Below are 24,126 nucleotides of genomic sequence, written 5' to 3' on the forward strand. Positions count from 1 at the left end.
CCTTCTTTATTTCATGGGAATTTAAAAAAAAATGATAATCATTTAGTTTAGGAGAAAATGCACATATAGGAAATGTGGTTTTCATTATCTATGTTTTGCTTTTATATCACAAAGAATACCAACAAGAATTTTCAAAATGTTTAACTGTGTTATGCTAAAAATCCTGTATTTTTTGCTATATAGATGTTTGCTGATCAGGAGGGCGGTCGCCAGAGACACCCTAGTACATCGAGCATTCGTGAGCGTCAGATGTCCGGCTCCCAGAGGGAACGACACGCTTCAGGATCGAAAAGTGCCAAAGCTAACATAAACATTAAACAGCAACAGCAAAAAGCAAAGGAGCATCGCCGAGAGAGGACAGTGTCCGATTCTCAGTCAATTCAGAAACCCAGATATGGTGGTGGTGCAGCCAGGAAAGACAATAGATCGCAAACAACCCAACAGGACAAGAAGCCCAGGCCCGATAGCACTCAATCATCTAACCATGGGAAGCAATCACAGGGAAAACAGGAGAAAACCGATTCTGTGAAAAAAGACGATAAAGCTGAGCATGCTAAACCAACACAAAACAAAGAGAAAAGTGATCAGCCCAAGCCAGCAGGCAAACCTGACCAGTCGAAACCAGACAGTCAGACAAAGAAAGACCAGTCAAAACCAGACACTCATTCTAGGAGGGATCGCCCAAATTCTTCTGGAAATGTGAAACAGGAGACACGACCAAAATCAGGTCAGGGGAGGACAGACAGAACTGCCAAATCATCCCCATCCCCAGTGCCCAAATCTGCCCCCAGCCAGTGTAACCAGAACTCCAAACCGGCATCATCACAGAAACCACAGTCCAGTAGTAAAACCACTAAGTCAGCTGATGCTCAACCAACTTCTCAAGCCAAGACCTCAAAACCTGAATCCAAGTCATCACCACAGCCTAAAAGTCCTCGATCAGGGGGCTCTAATCAAGCTCAGAACCAGGCGAAAGTCACACCCGCTGCTGCAAAAACTAGTGAGACAAACTCAAAAGACTCAAAAGCTGGTGAAAAGCAGGCCTCATGATTAAAAAAATTCTTTTAAATTGTTCGCCAGTGAAGTATTTCGGATAAAGACATCAATGTGAGCTTTACAGGCATATTCCATTTACTTAGTGCTAAAAGGCTTCTTAAAATATTATTATTCTTTGATACTCTGCAAAAAAAACTTGTTATCAGATATTTCATTGTTTGATCATTGTTGATATTTTTGTTACAAAGGCATTCTTATTTTAGCATTTATACAGTCTGTTGTTATTGAAACTTACATGTAGTTGTAGCTTTTGCATCTCTTTTTTCATAAAGTGGCAACCATTTGCATCTGTTTTTACCCATACAAGTAAATGAGCTTGTATTTGTAATGTTTTATAAATTTAAATTGTAATTAGAATATTCATATTTTCTTTTAAAACCGAACCCACATACGCTTGCCATTGCTGTAGCTTAATAGTTTTCAGGCTTCAATGGGAATATACATGTATATAAATATTACCATTATTAAGCTGCGATTTGGATAGTGTCATCGTTGTTTGATGTCATTCATATATTCATCAGCGGAAATCTTGGGATCATGAAATGTATTTACCTCGAAGTTGAACAGGCTGTTGTGGGTCTAAATTGAACTATGCAATAAAATTTCTTGTCTGGCTTGGTGAAATTTGCATGTAAGCACTACCCATTTAGCTCTTTCAGTTGGCATGGTGTGTAGGTAGCATTCATTCATACAGGCCTCGGTAGGAATCGTAAATTTCTTTTAATCCATCAGGGTTTTGAGAGGTTTCTCAGCTATAACACTTTTGAATTTTTTGGGTAAAAGATTTGAGCTTTCTATGATTTTTCGTCTTTGTTGCTTGCACATAAAAAAAAAACATGTCAACATAGAAATGATGAGACCTCTGAAGTTGTCAGGTAATCTGATCAGCGAGTGATTTGATCCACTTAGTGGTGATGACTACACTTTATAAAAGGAGTTCTAGTGTCGATATAGATACATATTTGTTGTGTACATAGAATTATGTATTCTCACAGTTGTATTGCTAATTGTGTTATTGAGATTTATTGTATAACATTATTTTGTCTAATTTCCTTATAAAGGTCATGGTCAAATTCTAGATTCTGTCAGTTTTTAGTGACAGCATATGTGCCATTTGTACTAGCTAATTAGAATGGCATGTTAATATTTAGATACAGGTTATAACAATTGTGGTAGTTTAGAGTATCAGTAATGTACACAATTCAATGGAGAATTGAAGGGCTGCTCACTATCATATCAAGCATGGTTCTGTTGAGCTTGATACTAATTTTATAATTTCCACTTCGATGAATGTAATCACATATTGTATAATTTATGAAGGATTTCAAGTATTGTTTTTTTTTTTTTAAGTGGCAGGTATGCATTTATGCATTTTTCATGTGGTTATTATTACCAAATTAAATATTTCCTAATAATTGCATGGTGTAATAAACTTAACATTAATTTTCATTCTGATTATTTAGTGCTTATGGTCCAGAATTCCTTACAGAGTTATATCTTTTTTTCCCTTCACTGTTTTGATATTTCAATCTTTATCCTTATACCCCCATATATTTATATATGTGTCAGAGAAAATTTTAGTGCTTTGTATGAAAATAATCACCTGTAACCTTGGTAACAAATTTCTTGATGAATTGATTTTGCTGGAATTGTGTATGTGTATGGGATTGAAGTGGAGTGTGATATGTATTTGAAGCAAGAGCTTACGGACCTGTATATTGTTACATGATGTGTTGTTGTTACTTCTTTCACATTATTTGTGTCAATTGTAATGCGTTATTTTCTGCATTATATGTATTTTTGATTAGAAAAAAAATTAAAAACGTAAAACTTAAAAAAAAAAAAGCGAAAGGAAAATTTTTTTTTGTTTGCTATGTATATAGTTATTTATGTACAGTATCAAGATAGCTTCCCTGTTATTATTATATATATGATTGTGTTCACCGATATGTTGAAATTTTCTGTATTAATGAATATCTTATAATCATGAAGGAGATTTTATGAATCAAAGAAAGTTAATGTGTAACTACATGGAGAATGAATGTACATGTACATTTTGTTAATTATTGATTTGTACAATAGAAATGTACTCTGCACTTTAAGCAATTCTGTTTTTAGATGAACATTTTAATCCCTTTTTGCCAACCATTTGTTTATTCTGAAATACTGTTTGGACTTTATATTGTCTAAAAAATCAGTAAAACCAAGATAATTCTTATATTTTATGTAACTGTACATATAAAACAAAATTTCCTTTTACAAGATTATGCAATTTGAAAATTTGCTGTAAAACACAAAACCCAGTGATAGTAGATCATCACCACCATATGCTAATCTTGAGATCATTCTGTCTGTGGGATTAAACCAAGGGAGTATAACATTTCCCATAATTATTCTTATTTGTTTCACTATTCTTGTACATGTATCATCCATTATGATTATAATGATTGGTGTATTAGGTCTTTTTGTTAATTTTTCTGATGGATTAAATGGATTTATTTCATTTTTATATTGTATTTCAGAGTAAAACCCTGCTATGAAAAAAAATGATGCAATGATTAATTCAAGGTTGTTCAATATTTAGGAAAGGAAATGGCAATTTTTGAGCAAAAACTAATATTGTGATTGAAACCTAGGTGCTTTAAGTTTCCTTTTTGTACAGTTTACATACATTATTGTGGATGGGTGAATAGCCAGCATTAACTACTGTAAGTCCATGCTGTATGTTTTTGTTGCTTATAACTATTATTTCCATAGTTAGTAGACACTATCAGAAGAAATAAAAAAAAAATTCCAAAAAGAAAAACTTCAAATGGGTATTCATGTTTTTCATTTCATGAAGTAATAGTTATCATTCAGAAAAGTCTGTCGTTGTCAACACATAATTCCAGTTGTGTGTGAATTAAAGAGTCCACATTGTGGTTAAGTTGAGATGGAATTCAGGAAACACTGGATAAACGTCATCGCTGGTGATGAGAAATGTGGCAAGTTCATCTTTATAATGGTGATTTTGGTAATGTACACAATACGTTGAACTGTTGCTCTCCGAAAAAAAATGTTTTGACAGACTGGAGAGCTACAGTGCCACACATTGAAAAAACTATATTTATTGCACGCAAAAAGTGTACTGTTACTTGATTTATTTTTCCATGTTTTTAAACTGTCATCTCAAAATATTACTATTAACCGCGTGTTCCTAACATATTATTTTACTTATTCCACAACAAAACATCCATTAAAATTGTTGTTAATAGCCTTCCTGGCCCTGAAATCAAGTTATCTTCAGGAAATTTTGTCGACACATAATTCCAGTTGTGTGTGAATTAAAGAGTCCACATTGTGGTTAAGTTGAGATGGAATTCAGGAAACACTGGATAAGCGTCATCGCTGGTGATGAAAAATGTGACAAGGTCATCTTTATAATGGTGATTTTGGTAATGTACACAATACGTACCTATTGCTATCCGAAAAAAAATGTTTTGACGTTCGAGAGCTACATTACATTTGAAAAAACTATATTTATTGCGCACAAAAAATGTACTGTTACTTGATTTATTTCTCCATGTTTTTAAACTGTCATCTCAAAATATTACTATTAACCGTGTGTTCCTAACATATTATTTTACTTATTCCACAACAAAACATTCATTAAAATTGTTGTTAATAGTCTTCATGGCCCTGAAATCAAGATCTTCGAAAATTTTGTCTATTTATACTGCCCCTTTGGTTTGCAAGATCATTTGGTCCAACTTGCTTCCTGCAGATGTCAACTTCAAGAGTACTTGAAAGAGGATTAAGGAATTTTTGATTTTTTTCAGTCATTGAGTCCTCTACCAAAACTTTGAAAATTTTTCATGGCTGCCCCTTTGGTTTGCAAGATCATTTGGTCCAACTAGGGTGGGGCTAGATGTCAACTTATATAGTGAAAAGCATTAATTTTTGAAATCTATCTTTTTTCCTGGGTATCAAATAAACTAACTAAGTACATAGTTATGTTCGCCGCACGTTAACATTTGAACATTTTCAGCTTCTTCTCTGAAACCACTGAACAAATTTCAACCAATTTTGGCATATAGCATCTATAGGTGAAGGGGAACAAAAATTGTGATTTTCATGGTCCCTGTCCCCCTGGGGATGGGTCGATGGGGCCAAAACCATTAAAATTAGTGCAATCTTTTAAAATCTTCTTCTTTACTCCTGGACATCAAGCAGTCAAACTGTTGGAATGATTGTTATCAGCATTGAGTCCTCTACCAAAATTGTGAAATTCATGGCCCCAGGGTCAGGGGTTCTAGTGCTAGGGCAGGGCTATATTGATTATATAGTGAAAATGCATTATTTCTTTGAAAATCTTCTTCTCTGTTCCTGAGTATCAAATAAACTAAATAAGTACATAGTTATAATGAGCAAGAGTGTCTCTTCTAAAATTGTGAATTTTGTGGGCCCAGGCTCAGGGGTTCTGGTGTTAGGGTGGGGCTCTATTGATTACACATGTGTATAGTGAAAAATGCATTAATTTTTTTGAAAATCTTTTTATGTGCTCCTGAGTATTAAATAAACTAACTTAGTACATAGTTATGATGAGCAAGAGTGCCCCTATCAAAATTTTGAATTTGGCTCCAGGGTCAAGGGTTCTGGTGTTAGGGCGGGGCTGTATAGTGATTATAAAGTGAAAATATATTATTTGAAAATCTTCTTCTCTGCTCCTGGGTAATAAACAGATGAACTACTGTACCTATATAGATATGATTTGCAAGGGTTCTTCTTCCAGATTGTGAATTTCCAGGCCCCTGAGTCAGGAATACCATGGGGGGGGGTCTACTTATATACTGAAAATGAATTGTTTGAAATCTGCTCCATGGTATTAATCAAACATTTTTGATAAGGAAGTGTGCTGTTTCAAAAGTTTTGCAATATGTGGACCTAGGTTCAGGGGTTCATGTGTGATAGGGGCACTTCTGATTATTGCTGAATATTACTGATTAGTTGATATGCATTTTTTGTTCCCCTACCCTGCCTATGGGTATTAAGGAGGCTAAGTAACCAAACCAATTGCTAAGCTCATAGTTATGATTAGCAATGGTGCCAACCTCTTTCAAAATTGTGAATCCCATAGCATCTACCTTAAAACATAAACCAAATTCTATCATTTGAAAGTTGTTGCATGATTCTCAGGTGACCTATAAGGCCCATGGGCCTCTTGTTTACGATTGAGGTAAGAATTTGGAAGAATAAATCCAGTATACTAAGCGCAACTTTTTGTGCACAATAAATGTACAGTTTTTACAACGGTGGCACTGTAGCTCTGCAGTCTGTCAATATATTTTTTTCGGAGAGCTTACAGTTCTGCAGCTAGGTTATCACTGGTGATTGTTGTACATGAAGGACCAAATTTTCAATAATGATTGGTATATGAAGTAATATCTGGTGATTGTGGTACACGGATTGGGGGGATCCGACTGTCTAATTAAAACAAAGCATTGGGATGGCCATCACCTGGTGTTGATGGAATGTGATTTCGACTGAAAAAACCCCCGGTATATTTATTGTCGGAAAAAGTGAAAAATGTCACCACCCTAAAAATTTCCACGTGAAGAAAAATTTGAAAAATGACTCATGTGGATTAAAGCTGAAATTTTTAGGGGGCAAAAAAAAATTAGATAAAAAAAGCATATTGACCAAAATGCTTACCTGAGCTAATTAGGAATAAATTGATGATATATTTGTTGATCTCATAACATTATACAATTATAGTTATATTTTAAGGTCAATGCGATGATTCAGTGAGTAATTTTAAGTGACTTATGAGGTAAACATTGTTTTACGATGGTGGAAATCATGGAACTGGAAAAAAAATCAGCAGTATTATTATATATAATTATACTGGTGAAAAACGGGAGGGTATATATGATTACTGGTGATTGCTTTGGTACACTCCTCTTATATATAAAAAGATGTGTTTGTGAAACAACAATGCCCCTGTATGGCAACATAGCTAAGATTAAACTTTTCTTAAACGCAATTTAAATATATTGGTACCCAAATTAGGGTCTTCTCACAAGAAATACAATTACAAAATAGAAAAGCCCTAGCACCACTTGTTCAAAAGTAATGGCTAAGGATAAGATTTTTGAAAGGTAGGTCAAACTCAAAGTTCAAAGGGTCAAAGTTGATGTTTTTTTAAGAAAGGTTTAATGAAACAAGGATTACGTATGTGAAGTATGAAAACCCTGCCCTTCATTCAAAAGTTATGGCCAAGGTTACAGTTTTTTTCAAGAACCATCTCCAAGGTGGTCAAAGTTTTTAGTATCCAATGACAGGTCATGGCAAAAAAAAATACATTTGTGAAGTATGTGACATGATCATTACCGTTTGAAAGTTATGGCAAAAGTAAAAATTTGGCATTTCTGTGTAAAATGACAAACTCCAAGGTAAAGGTCAAAAGGTCAAATTTTTGGTACCCAAAGGAAGGTCTTGTCACAAGGAATACACATATTAAATATGAAAGTCATAGCTCCAATAAATGAAAAGTTATGGTCAAGGTTAAAGTTTTTACATGACAGACTGGTGATTGACAGACATACAGACAGACACGATTACTATATAATCTTGATTACGGGGACATAAAAAGAAATGGTTTTCAATTAACTTTTCATATTATGATACAGTATAAAGACATGATCAAAAATGAAAATGTTTGTTCTGATTTTCATATTAAATTCATGAAAAATATACTCAGTGATAAAAGGGTGGTAAAACAAGAATTAAGAAATGTAATGAATACTGTGTGCTAAATCAAAAGGTTATGTCTACATGTATAGTTTTTGCATAAGAATGTGTATTTTACACTAGCCCATAGCTTTACAGAGCATATTTTTAGGTGTTATACCCATTCCACCCCCTTACTTATTTAGGAAGAAGTCGATTATCAACAAAAGCAACAAAAAAAAAACAAACAAACTACCCTACCTTTATTTTTCTACAAGGAGGGACTAAAAATAAGCTTAAAATAATCTACTATTCAACTAATTTTCAACTGTTACTTTGCCACAATACTTTCAAGTATATCTCACTTGAAAATGTTCATTGCAAGTCTGGTTGTTGTACCGAAAAAGATATAAAAAGATTATGTATTTGCAAAGATTTAAAATATCTTTAATCATATAGTGATAGTCTGCATGTATAGGATGGAATATATAAAAAAATATACAGCATCGAGGGTGTCATCCGTTTCACTTTTACATGTCATGAAACCTTATTGATTGAACAAATTACTTATTTGCACATGATATTATTCCGTCTGCTACAAATTTCTACTTTTTCCCAACACTGAAACAACGTATCAATGGAGTCAGTGAAAAAAAAAATATATTCATAAATTTCATCTGTGCGTTTGATCCATTTACATGTGATCTTTGATTTTCTAGGTTTGCTCCTTTATCAGAGAAATGAAGATTAATTGATTGATTGTAAATTGCATAAAACTGAGTTGTCAATATTTCGGCAGAGAGAATGTGGAACTTTATTTATACGTGCTAGCCTAAGAAGAACAATGATAATAACTGAACAAATGCATGAATTGTGAAGAAAAATTATAATATGAACATATTTTTCCCTTTCACACCTGTTATAAAATTTGTATCACTTTAATTAAAGGGGGTCATTTTTACTGGGGGTGATTGTGTTATAGGATGACATATAAAATAATGACTATGTGATTGTGGTACAAAAAATGATTTTTTTTACGGGTGGGGGGTCATTTTTTGTCGTTGAAAAATGACCCCCGGTCATTATTCGATGGGGGTCATTATTCGTCTTTACACCGTCACCTGGTGTTGATGGAATGTGATTTCTGTAAAAACTGTATATTTATTGTCAAAGTGAACGTGACATGGTCATTTCCAGTGAATGTAGTATTTGACATGATCATTGCTGGTGATTGTGGTACATGACATGATCATAACTGGTGATTGTGGTATGGGACATGATCAATACTGGTGATCGTGGTATGTGACATGATCATTACTGGTGATTGTGGTATGTGACATGATCATTACTGGTGACTAGTTCATATGATTACAGGTGATTGTGGTACATTTAAACATGATGTGATTGTTAATGGTATCTGACATGATCATTACTTGTGAAAATGGTGCATGACATGATCATTACTGGTGATTGTAGTACAGATCTTGATCATGTAATTGGTGATTGTGGTACTGGCGATTGTGATATGTGTCATGATCATTACGGATGACTATGGTACATGACGTGATCATTACTGGTGATTGTGGTACATGACAAGAATATTTCCGGTGATCGTGGTACCTGACATTATCATTGTTCATAATTGTGGTATGTGACATGATCATTACTCATGATTGTGGTACATGACATGATCATTGCTGATGACTGTGCATGATCATTTTTGGTAAATGTGGAACATTTAATGATCATTGCTAGTATTTTGATATCTGACATGATGACTGGTGATTGTGATACGTGACATGATTACTGGTAATTGTGGGTACTTGACATGATCATTACTGGTGATTGTGGTACATGACATGATCATAACTGATGATTGTGATATGTGACATGATCATTACTGGTGATTGTGGCATGTGACATGATCATTACTGGTGATTGTGGTACATGACATGATCATTAATGGTGATTGTGGTACATGACATGATCATAACTGGTGATTGTGGTATGGACATGATCATTACTGTGACATGATGACTGGTGTGTGGTATGTGACATGAACATTACTGGTGATTGTGGAACATGACATGATCACTACTGGTGATTGTGGTACATGACATGATCACTACTGGTGATTGTGGTACCTGACATGATCATAACTGGTGATTGTGGTACATGACTTGATCATGATTGGTGATTGTGGTACATGACATGATCATTACTGGTGATTTGGTTCAGGATTATTACTGGTGATTGTGGTACATGACATGATCATTTCCAGTGAATGTAGTATTTGACATGATCATTACTTGTGATTGTGGTGACATGATTACCTTGAACCATGTTTCTAGGGTCAAAGGTCAAGGTCATAGCAGAATTATATGAAAAATCTTTGTCCGGATCATACTCTCTCTTTGGCCCAAGTTGGCTCGTATTTCACCCACAGAGTGCCTGTGCAGTGACCTTGAACCATGTTTCTAGGTCAAAGGTCAAGGTCATAGCAGTATCATATGAAAAATCCTTGTCCACATCATATTTTCTCTCTCCTTGGCCCAATCTGGCTCATACTTCACTCAGAGTGCCTTTGGGTGAAAGATGTGCAGTGACCTTGAACCATGTTTCAAGGCCGAAGGTTAAGACCGTAGCAGAATTATGTGAAAATCCTTGTTTAGAGCATATTTCTCTCCTATTAATCCAATGTTGCTCATACTTCACTCACAGAGTGCCTTTGGTCAGTGAATACGCAGTGACCTTGAACAAAGTTTCTAGGTCAAAGGTCAAGGTCAAAAATAGCCTCTCTTTAAAGTCTTTGTTTGCTGCATAATTTTTTCCCCTTAATTCCACTCAGCCTCAAACAAATTGACTGGATATGGAACATTTGTGATTTTCCTTCCATATTATGATAGAAGATATGCAACACTTTTCATAGAGGATACATTTCTTAATTTTTTAATTGTATTATTTTTCAGGGAGTAATTCTTTTTGTCCCTTTTAATCTCAAACACCTTCAAAATAAACCCTTTTCAGCTAGTTACATTTTTTATGTTCATTGCTTAAAGCGGGGCCCTTTGAGATGGCCACCATCTCAATGATATCTAGTTATTGGTGATTGTGGTACATGACATGATCATTACTGATGATTTTGGTACCTGACATGATCATTACTGGTGATTGTGGTACTTGACATGATCATATATTATGATAAGTACACTTGTATGTTTTTCAAGAAAGTAAGAATATTTAGGTAAAGATTTATTACATTGTATTTAATTGTCTGTGTGCTATGAATAATCCTGCAAACTTTCTGACTGAAGTGCTATGAATAATCTTCCTGATTTAATCAGAAGACAACCTAGTACTGTAAATCACTTTTTATTCGTGAGAACTTTATTTTCGCGTAATTACGCGAGAAGGTATGCTCGCGAAAATGTCATACTTACGTATAAAAGAATTCCTAAAGATTATATAGAAAATTACCACAATTCGTGAAAATTTTGTCTCGCTAATAAAGAGTCAATGGCTATCTCACGAAAATAAGGTGTCGCGAAAATGAAGTGATCTACAGTATGTTAGCAAGAATTTCTATTTTGGAAGTATGGAATATAGGCCTATACTAATGTTCCAATCCACTCCCAAAATTCTGGAAGTTTGCCTCAGAAATGAGTTTTTCCATAGACAAGTTAAAAGAGAAGTCAGAAATATTATACAGTAAACTTTATTCTTTATCCTTTAAGTTGTATTTAAACTGATGGCACATTTGTTGTATGACAATAATGTGATATTTTGCACATAAAACATGAAATGATGACACTTAACTTTGAGGCAGTGAAAAAATACAAAATTTGTAGAAGAACAGTAAAACTGGTTATTGATATAAATATGTAGTACATACATATAGATATGTAACATGTACTGCCAGTGAATAAAATATGCTGAATTGGTGGCAAATAATTAGTTTATATAATAAGGCAATTTTTTTTCACAAGAGAAAATAATAAAATTCAAATTATGTAACAGAAGCAAAAAGTATTAAAAGTAAGTTTGAGAACAAGTTTAAAACAATGCTTTATATCATTTTTAATAACTTTCTATTTCCAATAGATGTTTTTTTCTATAAAGTTCTAAAATTTTCCCTGTTAATAAATTTTAAAGAAACACTTCTACCACAAAATACAATTTTCTATCGTGGCAAAAGAAAGTGTTTGAAATTAGGCACTAGCAAAACTGAACAAATGAGGTAGTGAATAGAGAGATAATTAGATTTATAATACTGTAAAGCACGAGTATACGTATAAGGAAGCTACAGCTTCAAAAGATTTTGCAACAAACAGTTCAAATGTTTCAAAAATTGAAGACATTATAAATTTCTCACTTTTAAGGACTGAAAAATTTCCAGGTTTGATTTATTTCAACCAAAAAATGGCTTATGCATAACATTTTAACACTTTAAGTGTCAAAGTATCTAACAACCTAAAAAATTATTTTCAGTGGAACTTGTCTAATGCAAATGTTGTTTTATCCCAAGATCTTGCCTATTACAATGAAAATTTATAGTTCTTAGTCTTCAGATAAATTTTCATTGTAGTAAAAATATGTAGATTATTCCAAAAGTTTGTTTTAGCTAATCACTTTCTTCAGAAACCAGTGGTGTCCAGATATTAGGACAATGTTTCAAATAAATAATGAGAACTGGTCATACTCAAATAATAAAGATACTATATATAGCTACATTGTAAACATAGAACAGCATAACGTTAAATATCAGCAGAACTCAAAGGATAAAAAAGTGAACAAAAACACAAATTTTGCCAACAGTTTTGAGACATCCACTACAACAAGTATTAAAAAATAAAACTTGGGACGGATTTCTATAGCAGAAAAAAATATATACATCATTTTATGACCATAAATGGGCAAATATAGTTCTGTAGAACTCAAAATATAGTTCTTAGCGAACCAAAATGCAAGACATTTATATCCCATACATTGATACGGTGAAAATTTAAAAACTATATGAATTGTAAGTCCTTTTTTTATTGGTATAATTTCTTTTAAAGGTTTTAAACATTAAGAGTATTCAGTCATTTTGAGCATACCGGTATATCTACTGAACTTAGCTTCAACTTATTTTGTCAAGTTTAACTATAAAACATTAAAAAGACAGGTAAGAGGAAAGTATCAGAACATATTTATAATTTTTTTTTCTTTCATAATTTTCTTATGACCTTTACTTGTTCTGTAACCATTAAAATTATCAATAGGTTCAGGAGATTAACTTGGCACAACTGTAAATGATATGTTAAGGTTAATCTCGAAAAGAATATTGGTTCATAACCAAAAAGGTATTTAAAAACTAAAATATTAATTGAAGGTTAAATTATGACCTAAATATGTATTTTTATTACTAAATAATGCTTTTGTAAAATAATAAATGTTATAGGATATGACATATGCAATATACTGATATGCTTGTTAAATGGGTTAAGTTTAAATATACATGTATAACATAGTATGTAGAGCCTGGTGTAAAACAGATATGTAAGTCCTCAGCTAACTATCAACACTGAACAAAAATCTCAGTCTCTTCAATGACCACTAATGAATCACAAAACTGAACATTTGGCATAAAAAAGATCAAATTACATACACCCCCCTTTCTCTTGCTCTCATAATATGCACTCTACTCATTTGAGTAAACAAACTCTCTCACTTAAAGCAAAAGCATTTTTACATAGCACAATTCATCAATGAACTCAATTTCCAGCCACAAAATAATTTCAGTCTCGATTTGTTCTATAGTCTCCGGTGAGACGAGGCTTGCCACTTTTGACAGGTTTAAGGTCCCCCTGATCACGCGGTGTGTGGGAGTAGAGGTCAGGATGGTCCTCCCCTAAAACTGACCCAGGGCGAGACAGCCACCCCGGTCTTAAGTCCATACCAGAACCGGCACCCAGGCGAGCGTCAGTTTCTGACTTATTATGGTATGGCCAAAGAGAGTCCATGCCTTGTTGCTGACTAAGATAGTGAGGCTTCTGAAGAGGTTGTAAACGGGTTCCCTAGACAAGACAGAAATTAACATTTTACAGTTTAAAATAAAAAAAAATTCAGTTTTAAAAATTATTTAAAAAATAAAAATTTCTAATGTTGATGCAACTATAAAATGTACTATTGCTATCATATACATGTAATTCAAAATAAATTTTAGAATAGTCGGAATATGTTTCTTCTGGAACATAAAACATTTTAATTAAAATAAAAACAAGAGGCCCATGGGCCACATCGCTCACCTGAGAAGCTTTGACCATTCTGTTCTTTACCAGATTTCCCCCTTGTTATACATAATGCATCCCCACCCTACCCCACTGATCATAATTTAGACATTTTGAAATCTACACTACCCCATGATCCTTCCATGGACACATATGTTTCAGCTTTTTTGGCCCAGTGGTTCCTGAGAAGAAGATTTTCAAAGATTTTTCCTATATATTTCTATGTAAAACTTTGATTCCCTATAATGACCCCGCCCTTCCCCTGGGGTCATGATTCCTACAATTTAGAATTTACACTACCCCAGAATGCTTCCACATAAGCTTCACTTTTTCTGGCCCCATGGTTCTTGAGAAGAAGATTTTCAAAGATTTTTCCTATATATTTCTATATAAAAATTTGATTCCCCATTGTGGCCCCGCCCTTCTCCCGGGGGTCATTATTTGAACAATTTAGAATCTACATAATACCAGGATTCTTCCACATAAGTTTCAGCTTTTCTGGCCCAGTGGTTCTTGAGAAGAAGATTTTCAAAGATTTTTCCTATATATTTCTATATAAAAATTTGATTCCCCATTGTGGCCCCGCCCTTCTCCTGGGGGTCATTATTTGAACAATTTAGAATCTACATAATACCAGGATGCTTCCACATAAGTTCCAGCTTTTCTGGCCCAGTGGTTCTTGAGAAGAAGATTTTCAAAGATTTTTCCTATATATTTCTATATAAAACTTTGATTCCCCATTGTGGCCCCGCCCTTCCCCCGGGGGTCATGATGTGAACAATTTAGAATCTACACTTTACCAGGATGCTTCCACATAAGTTTCAGCTTTACTGGCCCAGTGGTTCTTGAGAAGAAGATTTTCAAAGATTTTTCCTATATATTTCTATATAAAACTTTGATTCCCCATTGTGGCCCCGCTCTTCCCCCGGGGGTCATGATTTGAACAATTTAGAATCTACACTACCTCAGGATGCTTCCACATAAGTTTCAGCTTTACTGGCCCAGTGGTTCTTGAGAAGAAGATTTTTTAATGACCCAACCCCATTTTTGTCTTTTCTTGATTATCTCCCCTTGCGAGGGGATATGGCCCTTCATTTTAACAATTTAAATTCCCCTTCACCCAAGGATGCTTTGTACCAAGTTTGGTCAAAATTGGCCCAGTGGTTCTTGAGAAGAAGTCGAAAATGTGACAAGTTTACAGACGGACAGACAGCTAGACAGACAGACGGACGGACGGACGGACAGCTAGACGGACGGACGACGGACAAAATGTGATCAGAAAAGCTCACTTGAGCCTTCGGCTCAGGTGAGCTAAAAACTGATTTCAGGTGATACAAATTAAGGTTATCCGATCCTCAGGTTCTGAAAATCAGGCATTGAGTAATTGAAAATGATCACAAAAATGTCTCTAAATTCTCAAATTAAAATGTATTTACCCACGGTGTTTCTTTAAACTTCATCTTTAAATTTAATCATATTATATAGGGAACATTAGTAAATCTCAAATATTTTTTCAGGAAATGCGATTTGAACTACCTACTGCATATTTTTTAATTGATAATTGATCAAGAAATACATTTTAGGAATAAAAATCATAGGTATCCAGGCTTTTAAAGAAAATTGCATGAATTATACACTTATTTGGACTTTACTTTCTCCTACTTACTTCCATTGTTTCATAATGCATGGTGTATGAAGTGCTTCCTTTCAAAGAAAACACCGTAAATCACTTCTAATTTCAAGTCATGCATAAAAACATTGGTAACTAAGGCTAAATGAAAAGAAATTTGATTTTTTTTTAAATATGCAAGTTTTACTTCATTTAATTAAGTTAAATGTCAACTTTTTAAATACCGTTTGTTAAAACTTTAAAGAACATTGAATCATACGTAGAGACATAAAATGAAAATTGTTGCATGAAAAAATTTCAATTTCAAGCTTTATTTTAAGACTTTTTGAATTAAATTATAAATTAAAGAGTTATCCTTCCTGGCTGAGGATCGTATATCCTTAATATTAAATTATACACTCTAGATAAATAAAGATATAAACTTACCTTATCAATAGGAGTCTTTGTTCGTTTCTGGATATTGACTTGACTTTTTTCGTATCGATGTTTGTTGTCGTAAATATCCTTATAATCCCGTCCAGAATTCTGTAGGGGTTCCCTGGCTGAGATTTGGCCGTCGTTTTCATCCTCGATGTCATAATCCATTCGACTGGCTCTCGATGGCGTCATTAGGAGTCGGCTCGTGGGAGTCATCCTTCCTGCATTCTCATTGGCCAGGATCTAGGTCAAGAAATTACAAAACAAGGTTTGAGATTTTTGGATTGTTTAGCTAAAAGAAAATTTCACTTATGTAACACCACTAATAATTGAGATAGTTTGAAACTGTCCTTCAATATTGCATAATTGTTAACATGAGAAATGCTATTCTTTTCTACGATGAGCTAAATCTAAATAATCTTTGAAAAGACTGAGAAGGAAATCTGGCAGAAAAAGAGGTGCTTGAAGTAAAATTGAGGAATTAACTGGTTATGTGCATCTAAGGTAACTGATATTCTCCGTACATTAGCTATACTTTCTTCTAAATTATAAATGGGCAGTGTGGAACAAAATACACCTTCATTTCTGTAATACTTTTCCACATTTTTTTTTCAATTGGTTTTAATAAAGAAAAAGACATAAAAACACCTAAAAACTAGAGTAAATTTTCTAAAGTTTGCCTTGACAAAAAATTCTATCAAATTCTGTAGGATTAATACACTATGAGTAAATCTACAAACTGTTTACGATTTAAAATGTTATATACCTGGACGGTTCTCAAAGGGATATTGTTTGCTAAGACCTACAATTGCCAAACAGTAGATCCTTCAATGAAACTTATAGATAAACTGAACTAGTAATATTGCTTATCATTGTCTAAAAGATTTTCCTTTTGATTAACAATATCAGTTACTATATAAAGAGATAAAAAAAATATCCTATAATAAAACAAAAATGTACATAAGTTTTAAAGTAATACTTCAGTTTGTATATTGCTGACAAAGTAAAATACTACACTAAGAGCCCTCTGTTCAGAATATACCTACACTCAAATTCTTTTTCCTTACACCCCTATGTTTAAGATGGGATTAAGTCTTTTAGCTGCAGAACTGTAGCTCTTCAGACAGATAAACCAGAATGCTACAGATCCCACTTGCTTAAAACCTCCCCCAACAATATCCCTTGTAAAAAAAAAAGATCTTTCTGACATAAGACCATTTAGATTTAAGCATTTAGTCTGTCCCTTACCTGGAGAAACTTTTTCTTTTTCTTCTTTTTTGCTAGCTGCTGAAGAGTATTATTTGTACTGTTGCCCCATTCTGTGTTCGTGGAGTCAGCTTGCCGCCTGTGGTAATGTAAATATTTTCTGATATACTTGGAAGAAATTTTACTCTAACTTCAACAAATAAATATAATTATGTATCATTTTAACTTAAAAAATTTTGGGGAGTGATACATGATACATTTTTCGAAAATACCATTAGGTGTACGTTTATTTCGTTTTCTCATTAGCTGTTAATATACTGTGACCACTTTGATTTGTGACTTACCAAGATGAGTTATCAGGCTGGGGAAACATACGCTGATGTTGGTACCCACCTATCCCTGGCTGTTCTGAGTTGAGGGACATGTACTTGCTGTGAGAACGACCCTGAACGGGGGGCCCACCCATATTTATGTTGCTCTGTTCTCGATGGAAAGACAAGTCTACAATGTAAGAACCATGTAAAATAAATAATCAAATCAATGCTTGCCATACACAAAATATGCTGCACTCTGTAACAAAAATTTAACTTATTTACCATTTAATCACATTTGTACATGCAGATATGCTTTCACTAATAGTATTTCATTTATCAGCTCATAATGGTAAAAGAAGAAGGTACAGTTTCAATATAAATCTCGCCCTGTGATTTTCTTAAAAATAAATCTGATGTAAAAAAATGAAAACTTATGTATTTTGAATTATTGAAATTCCATGCATAAAAATTATACAAATCATTTTTCTGACATGCATTTCTACATGCTAATTGTGACGTCATAAACATGTGCATTTTCCCGTATTTTCTTAAAATGTTGCAGAAGACAACAATTTTCAATGGAATTTTCTTTCAGAAAACATTGTCCACAGGCATCGCCCACAAAAATTTTTGGATATGTGATTTTTCATTGTATTTTACACAACATATCCAAAAACTAAAGTGGGCGACAGCTGTGGACACTATTTTCTAAAGGAAAATTCCCCTTGAAATTGGTCATTTTGAAGCTTTTTCTGTTTGAAATAGATAAATACATCAAATTAATGACGTCATATTTCCAGAATGGTACTCCTTTATGCCAAATTCTTTCCTGACCTTTCATAGTCATAAACTCAACTAATATTTAAGCCAGATTCATAACTTTTTGAAAACATTTAATTTTTAGGGCACAATAAAGCAAAAACCATACCTTCTTCTTTAGAAAACAAAACTCCTAACTGTACATTATTTTGCATGTTATTTTACTCAAAGAAGCGAGAAAATGACAATTTAAATTGTGCAGTTTTCAAAAATCTGATTAAATATAATCTAAAAGAGTCTGAGATAAACATTGCTGAATATGTAAAAATGACTAAGTTGCACATAAAATTCTGAAGAAATTGTGTGGGAATTGAGCTAAAAGCATTATGTGTTACATGGATAATTTATAAATTTTTAAAAATAATTAAATAAAGCTTTATATTTCCAATCAAATTTGGTAATTAGCCATTTAAAAACTGTAAGCATCGATACATTGCATGAATTACATTTATTTCTTAATGTTTCTAAATAAAGTTAACATATTTAGTCATTACTTCTTGTATGCATTCTAATGGTTTAAAAGTTAAGTAACCACAATTTAACTGAAATTGAGTTCTAATTGATAAACTTTTCAAGGATAACTTGTTTTCAATTTTATAATATTATTTAAGACTAAAAGCAAATTTTAAGTGTAATTGGCTGAAAGATTTTAATTTGCCACAATATTCATCTAAGAGGCAAAAAAAGCAAATGTCCAGTTACAGTCACTAAGCCATAGTTACCAACAACACTTAGGGTCAATGTCCCTGCAATGGAAGGTGATTAAAATTTCTCACCCAAAAAACTAGTTCAGGATAAAAAACACAATTACATAGGCAACAAGGTATGGAATGGGTTTTTCCTATGGCAAAAGCAGAGAAGGACAGAATTCTGGGAACTCTAACCAGGGTTACAAAACAAGCATTCATATACTGGTACTTAGATTCTTATAATTTCACAAGCAGAAGCTCCCAATTGGAAAATTGTAGGGATAATAAATATGTATGTGTAATATTAACCTACTAGCAAAACAAAATTTATTAAACATATCATTAACAGTATTCCAATCTAAATGGGCTTCATCTTTAAACTTATTACTTTTGACTATTTTTCCAAGAAGAAATTAAAATTCAGTGACCTAAGGCTTAGAGAGGGCAAGCATCTACAGAAGAAACATCTGAATTCACAACAAATTCTGTTGAACAGTGAAAAACGCCAAAATCTAGTGCAGTTCTGGATTTAAAACACAGCAGGATCAAGGTTGTTTCTGTTAAAGGGTCAAGGTAAAAGAAAGAGAAGCTGACCCCATGACAAAAGTTCAGAGTGCAAGTTTCCATGGCAACCAATACCTGGAGATGGGCTGTATGTGCTACTTTCCCTCATGGACAAACTTCCATCTGTTAAACACATAAGTTTTCATCAACTCTCAATTCATTTAAATTGAAAACATTTGCTTAAAATCTTGTTTTATCACATGTAAATAATAAAAGAAATCTAGCATATGATTGTTTTTCCAAAAAATAAAAAAAAATGTGGGATATAAACTTTTGAAGGGTGACTTTTAAAAAGTAGATGAATATGACAGAAAACACTCATAGTCTTATACATTGTTGGGAGGTTAAATGCCAAAATGAAAGTAAAAACAAAGTGCAAAATTTGATTTTCAAACATCACACATAATATACATGTATATCTGGCAAAGAAAAAAATATATGTATAATTATGTTTATGTCTCAAGCAAAGTATGAAAACACCACGTCAGCTGTGATCCCCTTCACCTAGAGCCAACACAAACTCTGAATCAGACCTGTTTGCTGTATTAACAATTTTTTATCAATATCTTCCTTGGTAGGTCTATGACTATCTGTCACAGTGACAGGGTGGGCGTGGCTTTCATAATTACTATCGGCCACTGATCGCTCCCTCAACAAAATAAAGGGGTGTGCCCTTCTATCTGTACCTTTAATTGTAATTTTTGAAAAACAATTACTTTGTATTGAAATGCACATTATAATAATTATATATGAAATACCTATTTACAGGGGTATTTTCACCCTGTATTATTTTTGCCCTTCCACACTTACAAACAACTGTATACAAGGAAATTTTTGCCTGTTTTATTTTTGCGACTTTCGTCCTCTTCATGATTGGGTAAATTTACAATGAGGCGAATTAAAAAATAACAGCATAGTGTCTTAAACAGAACTATGATTGGGCTAATTTAAACAGGGCAAAATTGTTTACAAGTGCAAAAGGATGAAAATAACCCTGTATCTGCTTTAACACTTTGTATTCACTGATTTAACGAATGAGAAACATTTCCATCTTATCTCATAAATTTCAATCAAGAGATAACATAATAATCATCAAATAATTATATATTTTCATTTTTATTTTTATGATTTACTAATTTTTTTAAACCCTCAAAAATAAAATAAAAATCACAATGTGATGTCATGCTTATATTGTTAGATATATATAGGTATACAAAAACACTACTAGGAAGCATATGGTTATTGTTTAACAGGACTGCTGTTATGTACTTGACAATTTACATGATGGTCAGGTCTATACAATAGAAATCTCTTGCTGCTCTATCATTTAATACAATCGGGATTAGATTTTTAAAATACACTATTTTTCCTGGACACCTACCGTAGTTTTCCCTGCGGTTGCGTTTAACAGACTGTTTAGTTCCATAGTTGATAAAGCTGCTTTCCCTGTATTTGTTTGTGTTGTATGAAGGTAATGAAACATCTGGATTCTGCAACTGAAACACACATACAATCATGAACAAAATAATTCCAATAGAAATCCTTTGGTTTTTTTCTGAAAAATATATTTTTAAAAGTTTACAGAGTTGGGTACCTCATCAATAATTTGTTTCCTACCTTTGCATCTGAGAGACGATCTGTGATTGTCTGGATAAAAGAACCCTGATGATTTTTGTCGTTGCTCTTTTTCCGCATTGTGCTGGACTTTATACGGTGAAGTTCTTCCTGCATTGCCTTATCCAAAAACTACAACAGTAATAAACCATACAGTACAATTCATTAAAAACAAATAAATTTGCTTTAATCAAATTTTCAAAAACTTGAACTTTACAGTTTCATTCATAATTATTATGAAAGAGAGGCTGACCTTTCTCCGCTCGTGTTGAGGACTATTTGTCTCCCTTTGCTGAGATTCCTGGTTTTCGGTGTTGGGTGCTTGTAAATTAACAGTGTAAGTACTAGACCTATTGGTGTTGATAAAAAGACTAGATTTGGGGTCCCTAGGGGTCACTGTGGGGGAATCAGGCTCAAGGAGCTTTCCAATCTTTAAGTCAGGAGGAGGCACCACTTTGACACTGTCTTTGTTTTTTAAGTATTTTGACTCACTATGAGTAATGGCAAACTCCAGGGGGTCATAAGAGGTCCCACTGGTATCTGTTGTGGTGGAGGTGTAGGTCCCTGAAGTTGCACTTGAGTCCTCAGTGGACATCCCACTGAATGAAGAAGAGTCCATACTGTTGTCCAATCCAAAATGGTGGACATCAGAGAATGTGCTTCCATGTTTGGTGTCACTTGTGATTTTCAATGTTTTATTGTCTATTGTGGTGACTTTTTCCACTTTGGGAGTTTTAGCCCTATATTGTGTTGAGTCAGAGGGTGCAACTTTTTCTGAGGATGTATTGCCATTTGTAAGATTCAGTTTCAAGTCAGCAGTAATCACATTTCTCTCCCTTTCTTTCGCACTTGCTCTTTCACTTTGAGAATTTTTTGACACACTCGCACTTGCCCCGCCTTTTTCCGTTTTCTCCCCCTGACTACTTTTATGAGTATCCAGAACAGTACTTGATTGGGTTGTACCCTTCCCTGACTTATTCCCTTGTGATGACTTAGCCCCGCCCACTTTCTGTGAGGCAGATTTAGGGGGAGGGGCCTCAATAATTGTACTGATATGTTTTTCCACTTTCTGGCTGTCTTTCTGAGCTTTAGCATCGCTCTGGTTATTTAGCTTGTCAGCGTTACTTTTAGACACATTTTTAGCCTGCTTTATATATTTGCTGCGGGCTGGAGAATTATAAATATCATCTTCTGTGTCCATTTTTTCCTCCTGTCTCTCGACTATCACAACAGCACGAGGTGGGTCATTAGTGTCACCCGAATCAGGACGACTGTTTTGCATATTTTTTAGATTCTCACTGGAAATAAAAAATTAAAATGGTAATGTCAGGGCAGTCTGAAAATATTTTTATAGATTTGTTGCTATGTTATTGAGACCAGCCCTCTCCCTTTGAAGAATATTAATAATTAACAACTAACATTTGAAAAGTTATTTTACAATGTCTCTCTTCCTTAAGATAGAATTTCAAAGGGGAAAAACAGTGAAATTCAATATACAATTTTAAATGGAACATTTAAAAAGATTAAATATTCATGACTGTTTAAATTTATTACATTTTTGAAGTTAATTTTGAGGAGTCGTCTAGACTTCAATAGAAATCTCTGTTACTATAGAACAGATCCTGTTTGTTTTCTGACTGCTGTGTTTTGTGATTGTTTGGGTCTCTCCAAGGACTAGACCTTTAATAGTCCACCCAATCACATCAAGTCTTAATCCAAAGACTGAAGTCAACTCGACACTTTTAAATCGGCTGACCATAATGCCAATTAAACGATTTACCTACTTATTAAATGTTTGATCATATTACTTAAAAGTGAGAACAAAAAATTAATAAAATAATAGCATGTAAGTTCAGATTGAAGATTTTGTAAACAAAGGTTTAAAAAGCATTGGATTAACACCTTTAGCAATTTCTACCTTTTGTCCTTTCACCCATTAATCCTCAGTAAATATTTAAATATCATTGTTAAGACCAAGGATATGCCTTTATGTTTTGTTCCTATGAGTTTCTGAAATCCTTAATTTAACATTTTCAGTATTCTGTAGCTTTCAGCATTTAAAATGCAAGTTGTTTTTTCAAGCTATTCAAATGAAAACTTTTCCTGAATACATGTATTATAAAACTTGGTACTAAAAAAATCACATGGTATCCAATTTTCCTTCCTTATAAACAAGATTATTTATTTCTGTATAAAGAACATAATAGTGCAAAGTCTTCTACAAGATTCCAAAGAGTTCCCTCATAACCAAAGTTTTCTTGTAAGCAAGCTCAGTAAAAACTAAGTTATACCGTATTCACCACAAGTACTAAAGAAGCCACTTGCCTTTGAATCTGTTCTGTGTAGTTGTTTTTGCGTTTCTTGCTAGCACTTTGAGTATTAATCCTACGTATCTGGATCTGGTTACGATTCAGTAAATGTTCCGTTTGGAACGCCTCATGTTCCAAGCAGTCGTCAATCAAAAAGCGCTGATTAGGATCCAGTTTTAAGGTTTTCTGAAGACAATAATATTTTTATATTACTCATATCATCCAAAAAAAATTTTCATTATGCTTTTAAGAATGTTATAAAATACTAATTTAATGAGAATTTATAAAGAGAAATTTTCTGATACTCACGTCCATAAAGTCAATTAGAACACCACTGAGAACTCCATGATAACGCTTTGGTAAGGTCTGGGGTCTTGCCACTGATGGAAACTTGAAAAAATTAATTCAAAAATACAATTACATGCACATATTTTCCCCCCAAAACATTAAATATCACCATTGAAATAAAAACAAGAAGTACATAACATTGATAAAAGCTAAAGGATGGTACAACATGCAAAACAAATTGAT

At 33.5% G+C, this 24,126-nt stretch overlaps 2 protein-coding genes across 12 annotated transcripts in view; one reads left to right on the forward strand and one right to left on the reverse strand.

Annotated features, from left to right (window-relative positions):
• LOC134254618 (la-related protein 1B-like) overlaps nt 1-24,126 on the forward strand; it is a 59,476-nt gene that overhangs the window by 19,092 nt on the left and 16,258 nt on the right. For 3 of the 4 annotated variants that reach the window (XM_062737148.1, XM_062737149.1, XM_062737150.1), the window contains one exon: nt 184-3,869. In XM_062737148.1, coding sequence (XP_062593132.1) covers nt 184-1,050 — 867 coding nt within the window. In that variant the 3' untranslated portion in view covers nt 1,051-3,869. Of the gene's footprint in view, nt 1-183; nt 3,870-24,126 lie in introns of those variants that run through there. The other variant, XR_009989341.1, reaches the window with a different exon arrangement.
• Nucleotides 11,464-24,126, reverse strand: part of LOC134254619 (cyclin-dependent kinase-like 5) — a 34,427-nt gene continuing 21,764 nt past the window's right edge. For 4 of the 8 annotated variants that reach the window (XM_062737153.1, XM_062737154.1, XM_062737155.1 and 1 more), the window contains 10 exons: nt 23,905-23,985; nt 23,612-23,781; nt 21,540-22,584; nt 21,290-21,418; nt 21,054-21,168; nt 20,206-20,358; nt 17,631-17,787; nt 17,329-17,425; nt 16,090-16,323; nt 11,464-13,820 (listed from right to left, as the gene is read on the reverse strand). In XM_062737153.1, coding sequence (XP_062593137.1) covers nt 13,542-13,820; nt 16,090-16,323; nt 17,329-17,425; nt 17,631-17,787; nt 20,206-20,358; nt 21,054-21,168; nt 21,290-21,418; nt 21,540-22,584; nt 23,612-23,781; nt 23,905-23,985 — 2,460 coding nt within the window. In that variant the 3' untranslated portion in view covers nt 11,464-13,541. Of the gene's footprint in view, nt 13,821-16,089; nt 16,324-17,328; nt 17,426-17,630; nt 17,788-19,141; nt 19,166-19,747; nt 19,796-20,205; nt 20,359-21,053; nt 21,169-21,289; nt 21,419-21,539; nt 22,585-23,611; nt 23,782-23,904; nt 23,986-24,126 lie in introns of all 8 variants that reach the window. The other 4 variants (XM_062737159.1, XM_062737158.1, XM_062737156.1 and 1 more) reach the window with 3 other exon arrangements.

The sequence above is a fragment of the Saccostrea cucullata genome, unplaced genomic scaffold (genome assembly GCF_032062105.1).
Source record: "Saccostrea cucullata isolate Sc308-1 unplaced genomic scaffold, CSIRO_AGI_Scuc_v1 ctg354, whole genome shotgun sequence".
NCBI classification, from domain to species: Eukaryota; Metazoa; Mollusca; class Bivalvia; order Ostreida; family Ostreidae; genus Saccostrea; species Saccostrea cuccullata.